The 7,293-nt window shown below is 38.0% G+C and overlaps 1 protein-coding gene across 1 annotated transcript; it reads right to left on the minus strand.

The window, feature by feature from the left end:
* Window positions 1-3,667: 3,667 nt before the first annotated feature.
* On the minus strand, window positions 3,668-6,616 carry LOC104735511 (protein NRT1/ PTR FAMILY 5.8). Its single transcript, XM_010455320.3, has 3 exons — window positions 6,036-6,616; window positions 4,644-5,161; window positions 3,668-4,558 (listed from the first exon to the last, which is right to left on the minus strand). Exons 1-3 carry the CDS (start codon window positions 6,306-6,308, stop codon window positions 3,697-3,699), a joined length of 1,653 nt encoding a protein of 550 aa, XP_010453622.2. The 5' UTR covers window positions 6,309-6,616; the 3' UTR covers window positions 3,668-3,696.
* Window positions 6,617-7,293: the final 677 nt, after the last annotated feature.

Raw genomic sequence — 7,293 nt, forward strand, 5'->3', positions numbered from 1 at the left:
GAGCTTCTCTTTCTTCAACATTAGTTTGAGTTTCTGAACTGGGTTGAGCTTCCTCCTCGACAACAGTTTCTTCTTCTGCGACTGTTTGTTTTTCTGCAGAATCAGCATCTGAATAATCCCATTGGAGCTCTTTATCCTCTTGCTTTTCTTCCCAGTTCCAGCTGCTATTTTCATCAAACTGGACATCTCTACTTATCACTATCTTTTTTGTTGCTGGATTGTATAACTGATACGCCTTTGACTCCTTGCTAACTCCGAAAAACACACACTTGATGCTCTTCTCGTCAAGTTTAATTCTTCTTCCGTATGGTACAAGTGCATATGCAATGCTTCCAAACACTCTGAGATGTGTTACTGACGGTTTCAGGTTGCTCCACTTCTCCTCCGGTGTGACCTTGTTTAAAGCTTTTGATGGACTCCTGTTCAATATATATACAACATATTGAACCGCTTCAGGCCAAACCGTCTTGGAACACTTGTTTCGAGCATCATACATCTAGTCATGTTCATGATTGTTCTGTTTTTCCTCTCTGCAATTCCGTTCTATTGAGGCGTATAGGCGGCTGTGAGTTGACGTTTGATGCCAAATTCCTTGCAATACTCATCAAACTCCTTGGAATTAAACTCTCCTCCCCTGTCAGAGCGTAGACACACCAACAATTGTCCCAATTCTCTTTCTATTGCAACCTTAAACTCTTTAAACACTCTAAACGCCTTTGATTTCTCTATTAGGAAGTAAGTCCAACACTTTCTACTGTAATCATCTATGAAATTGATGATGTACCTTTTTCCACTTTCAGATGATGGAGTGATTGGTCCGCATATGTCCGTGTGAACCAGCTGGAGCCCCCGAGTTGATCTCCACACACTCTTCTTTGGAATGCTTTCTCTGTTTTGCTTCCCTCTCATGCAAACATCACAAACATATCCTTCTGCTTTCTCACTCAGCTTTGGTATTCCAAATACCATGTCTCTCTCTACTAGGATCCTCAAACTTCCCTTGTTAAGATGACCATACCTCCTGTGCCACAAGTCATTTGTCTTCTCCATCACTTGTAGACACTGACTCTCTTCTTCTCTCTTAGCTTCTCTAACAATGGCCAGTCTTATGAACATCTTGTTTTTTGACATGGTTGAGTGCATTATCAACCTTTTCTCCCCTTTGTGCCACACTTCACATTCTCCATCTTCAATTATAACTCTTAGCCCTTTCTCTTGCAACTGCCCCACACTGAGGAGATTATTCTTCAATCCAGGCACAAGATAGACGTCGGAGATTACTTGAATCCTTCCATTGATTTCAAGTTGCAGCTTCCCCTTTCCGTCTACAAACATCTTTCTGTCATCTCCCAGCTTCACTGTTCTCTTAAAGGTTTCATCCAGCTCGATGAACCACTCCCTTGAACCACACATGTGATTGCTACAACCCGAGTCGAGAAACCAAACTTGCTCTTCCTCAGTCTTCATTTCTTCTAACTGTGCCATCAACAGTAGATCTTCCTCTAGCTCTACATAATTTGCTTCTTTGTTCCACTCTGGACACTCTGACTTGTAGTGCCCCATCTTGTGACATTTGAAGCACTCCACATGATCCTTACTAGTATTGCCACGACCTCTTCCTTGATATCCACTTCTTCCTCTTCCTCTAGATGGATATCCTCCCCGGCCTCTGACATTACTAAATCTCCATTGTCCTTCAACCTTTAGAGCTTTCTCCTCTCCATCATGCCTGACCATGTTTTGCTCATGAACTCTCAAAGAACTCTGCAGACCATCGACGGTCATACTTTGGATGTCTTTGGACTCCTCAATTGCACATACTATGTATGTGAATTTTTCAGCTAACGTTCTGAGGATCTTCTCGACAATCTTGGAATCAGGCATATCTTCTCCAAGGTTGCGCATGTCATTAGCTACCTCCATCACTCTTGAGAAGAAGTCTTCGATTGTTTCTCCAGAGCTCATCTCAAGAACTTCGAAGGACCTCCTTAATCTCTGAAGTTGTGCACTCTGCACCCTATCGTTTCCTTGGTATTTTTTCTTCATCGAGTCCCACAGCTCCTTCGATGTATCCTTCTTGAGAATTGATTTTAGGATCGTCTTGTCAATTGAGGCGAAGACGTAGTTCTTCACCTTGTGATCGGTGACTGTATTCTCTGCTATCCTCTCCTGCAGCTCGGCTCTCTGTGCTCCTGACAGAACCGTTCCTCTCTCTTGACTAGGTATCCCAGTTTCAATCAGATCCCACCACATCTTGGATTTGATCAGGTTCTCCATGAGCATTGCCCAATGCTCGTAATCTCCATCAAACTTTGGTAACACCATTGCGTCCTTATCACTCATTTTCTCTCAGGTTAGTATCAATGGCTCTGATACCACTTTGTTATCTTTGTAAATAAGAAAGCTCTCAGAACCAAGAAAAACTGAATGATTCGTATTAATCAAAGGAGTTACAGGAAAAGGAATATATAGTAGACTAACAACTTAGCACTACCTCCTAAAAAACCTGCAACTTATTCAACTACTCCGTTAACAACGGAAGACACAACCCTACGACTTGACCACTTCAAACTTAACATAAAATACTTAAGACTCGATAAAATATCTTTTTACTTTAAAGAGAGTTTCGAACCTCCACAAGTAGTTTGGTGAGAAAATCAAAAGTTTCAGATCTCACGTCAAATCTCACTGAGCTTTTTTTGCCCATGTGACCCATTGGTACAAAGACCTTCAGACTGAGGTCGATGAGGAATGCTACACTCGATTTTTGTCTAGGAGTTTTGATGAGATAATTCCAGTGTAAGCACTTGACATTGATCACTAGCTGTAACTCGAGTACCGGTATCATTGGTTAGGTCACGCACAGTACTTTATGTTGGCCATCAACAGGATTGTATCCAAAGAACCTTTTGAGAACCCTTCTTCTGTATTTGATTACTTATGACTTGTTCTTCACCATAGACAAAACTTAAGAAACCCTAGGTCGAGTGTAACGAAGTTCAGGTGAGTGAGGGAAAGCCGTAAGAGATAGAATAACTGGTGAGTGATGATGATCCCTCTGATGATGAGGAGCTGAAGACCCAATTCTCATGTCCTTTCTCTTTATCTACTCCACTGAAAGCTAATAGAAGACGTTGTTGTTTCTGCTTCGAAGATCGTAACGAGAACGATCTTATGAAATCTTGACTACGTATGATAGTTGCAATTTGCAAATAGCTTTGATACGCTAACGAATCTTGTCACGGACTTCACAGGCAAACTCAAGAGGATCTCGAACAGCAAGTGAGGAGAAACTGTGTCAGTGGTCATCATCACTTTAGTGTCTCGTCGATTGTTCTGCGTCTTTGTCCTTCTTCTGGTGGCTCTTTGTTTATGAAACCCTAATTTGTTTTTGTTTTTTTTTTTGTCGTCTTAAACCCTAAGTTTTACACTTTACTTGTTGGAAGCAAGGCATAGATGGGTCAAAATTGTATCAGTCCAGCCTTTTAATTAAATAGGCTTTTTATGTGTTTGGGTTTAGTAGTTGAATAAAACAATTGTCCTTTTCAAAGCAAAACAGAGTATTAAAACAGAGCAACCAACAACACTCTTGTTGTACACCTAAAACATTGATTTTTCTTTTACTTCGTTTAAGTATAATGGTGTTACTTATTTGATCGTAAACTAGTTTTGGAAAAGAGCTCTTTCTTTAGTTTATTAACAGTTTTCATCACATTGATCATCATCACTTCTACTCTTGAAATGCTTGCAAATAATAATATACATCAAGAAGCTAATAGCACTAGTGAAAGCCAAAAGCCAATAATAGTTATCAAGTCGAGCTTCCGACATATCATCTGCAAACCAGTTATGTTTTCCACCTCTTGAGCTCGTGTAACTCTCGATAACCGAAATCAACGCAGCACTCACAAAGCTCCCCACGCCGAAAACGCTCGTGTACAAAGCAAATCCCATTGTCCTCATGCTAACAGGAACCTCGCTGTAGAAGAACTCTTGCATTCCAACAACTGTGAAAATGTCCGAGATTCCCAATAGAATGTATTGAGGTAGAAGCCACAATATGCTCATGGGATCCGGATCCGGCGAAGTCTTCATCATTTTGCTTATACTAAGTCTTTTTCTTTCGACTAACGCCGCGATAACAATGGCAATGATGGATAGAAACATCCCAATCCCCATTCTTTCCATAACAGAAATGCCCTTTTCGTTCTTCGCTAGTTTCTTGGCGATCGGGATCAAGACTTTGTCGTATAAGGGCATAAGAAGGATTATGGATAAAGTAATTGTGCTTTGTAGTGTTGCGGGTGGGATTTTGAAGTTTGGTCCTATGTTTCTCTTCATAGTCATACCTTGCTTTGTGAAAAAGGTGGCGGGTTGTTGGAATATGACTGCAAACATTAGAAGCATCGTCCATATAGGTAAAAGCCGAAGCAATAACTTGGCGGTTCCAAGCCCTGAGAAACCGCTTTTGCAGCTTTTCTCATCATGTGAGCTCTTGGTAGTAGTAGTGTTAGCTTCAGTGTTGCTACAGTTACATAAAGGCTTCTGATCTTGCAGCCTATATATAGAAAACAAGAGCAATAAACTTAGAGCTATTCATCTTACCATAATCGTAAAAAAAAAAAAAGATATGCATGACTTACTCGAGCTCCATGGCATTCAAATCGTGGTTGTTAACAAGAGTGATTTTATTTTTTCCCCATACTTTTTCTTTGACAATGTGTAATATCCTTTGAAACGGTTTAGCTTTGAGGTCTTGACCTGCTGGATCAGCATAGACATAAATCCCGCAGCCACACAAGAACAAGAAGATCAACAACAACATGGAACCGGTTGGGATTGCAAAACCGAGAACCCAACCAAACGTGTCTTGGATGTAAGCCATTACGGTGACTCCTAGAAGACTACCGGCGCAGACACCAAAGTACCACCATTGGAAAAACTGAGTCTTGCAGTTTGATTTGACTTCTTTGTCCTCTGAGGATGGCTCGTGGTCAAGGTCGTGGTCGAGCTGGTCAGCACCAAAGGCTTGAAGAGATGGATTTAAGACGCCAAGACCAAGAGCGACGAGGCTAAGTGAAGTGTAGAGGAAGTAGAGAGAAACGGTTTTACTAGTGGAACGTGACCTAGCATATGCCGTAAATGTCAGTCCTACTAGGCCCTGTTTTTAATACCCAACAAAAAGCCCAAAATTAGTAACTTACATAAGTAACAAAAATATGAATTTAAAATAACATTCTGTAGATCCCATCTTTATATGGTAATACTAAATACAATCAAAATAACAAAAATCGTTACAGATTACAGTAATGATTTTTTCCTTCATTATTTAATAAATATGCAAATAGTATAAGATTTACTAATGGAGAATAAATGATTAAAGATTAGTGAGGAATGATTCGAGTTCCATTATTGTAGTTGCTTATACACTAGGCTTAGCTATTTTTCTGATAAGATCCCCAATATCATATTATGGAACCAAACTTTACCAACCATATATGTGCTCAATTCCATTAACGTCTCATACTCTAAAAGGGAAGTTTAGAAAACAGTCGGCGAGAAAGCTGGTTTTAATTTTTTATTACGTAAATCCATTGAAATGTTCACATGCATAGTACCGAACCATTTCAATAAACGTTTTGATTAATGTCCTACAGGTTCCATTTTTCAAGCAAATAGACCTCATAAAAGTGCACAAAGAAGAGGCCGTCACATGATCAATGAGCACATTATAAACAAACAAATTCGAGAAAAATAACTTTCTACTCTAATTCTAGGACATGAGTCAGAAAGACTCGTTGAAAACTTGGGTTGATTTGTTTCGAATTGCTCTAAAAATTTTTATCAAAAAGGAAATTCTTAAAAACAAGGGTAACCTATTTTTTTTTTAACCGCTAAATATAAGGGAATAGAGAAAATAAGAGGAGAAGGTGTTAGAGACAAGGAAATGGATTATTTGATTAGGAGATCATATATATATGAACATGTTTAATGTTGGTTTCTAGTAAAACGTTGGCATATAGAGTATTAATTACCACAAAGTAGAGAGAAGAAGAAGCGAGGATGGTGAAGAATCTGTCTCCACAAGAATCTGCGAAAGGGGCAGAGAAGAGAGGCAACATGAAAGTGAAGCCACTCCAAGTGTTGACAGTCGTGGCTGCTCTTGAATTGCTCATCTTCACCACATCAGTTAGATATGTCACTAAGTTTGATGCAACTCCTTTGAATGCATACCTCTCTATTCCAGCAATCACTATGAGAAGGGCACAAGATTTGCTAAGTCCTTTTCTTTTCTCTCCTCCAGCCATCAAGATAGTATATAATAAGCTTGTGTTTGTGTGTTGTGTGTGTGTTAAGGGAGAGAAAGAGAGAAAGAAGGAGAAGTAAGGTTATGCTTTGTGTGAGGAACTATATTTATAAAGCTTTTAATGTACACATATTTGGGTGGGTATAGTGGGTACTGCACACGCCTCTCTACGTATACAAATGAATACATTTTTAGTATTTGATCTAAAATAGAATTATATTACTTGAAGACAAAAAAATGTTACTTATTATACTTAAGTTCCTAGTTAACGAACTACATTTTCTTTTTTCTTTTTTTTTCCACAACAACAAATCAAACGACCTTTTTAAGAGTATATATATTTTTATCTTAGAATTCGTTCTATTTACGTTTCTTCTATATAAATCTTGTTTGTTATATGGATATTAATCCCTCAACTACTTTATATCTAGACTTTATTTTTGATGAGATATATTCAATATTAAAAACGACATTTTAAAAGATACCATGCATGTAGAAACTAATAACATATACTTTGTTTCTCTCTTTTTAGGAATTTGTCTTGTACTCCTTTACTTGAAAAGAGATTGGGACAAGCATATAGCAAAAAAAGGAGTTTGTATAGTTACGTGAAAATAATAGAATACTATTGGCAATATATAGGCATTTTGATTTTCCATCTAATGTATTCCTCGATCTTCTTTTAGAAAATAATATACTTAGAATTGTTTATATATTGGAAAATAAAATCACATTATTTGTTATATATGTGTTACGTTAAGAATCCAATATCTATGCATGGGAGACTAACAAAGTTCTCGTTAGGAATTTGTTTTTTCAACATTATGAAATTATCTTTCCTCCTAGAGTGTTCATGTCATTCAAAAAAATACACAATAAAATCATTAACCAAAAAATGTAAAAAAAATAACTAACAAACTGTGTATTTCTTCAGGAGGTAATAACAGATTGTTTTTGAAAGGCTATTTTCTTATATCTAAAAACAC

Source organism: Camelina sativa, chromosome 13, assembly GCF_030686135.1.
Source record: "Camelina sativa cultivar CO46 ecotype springtype chromosome 13, ASM3068613v1".
In the NCBI taxonomy this organism is placed as follows: Eukaryota; Viridiplantae; Streptophyta; class Magnoliopsida; order Brassicales; family Brassicaceae; genus Camelina; species Camelina sativa.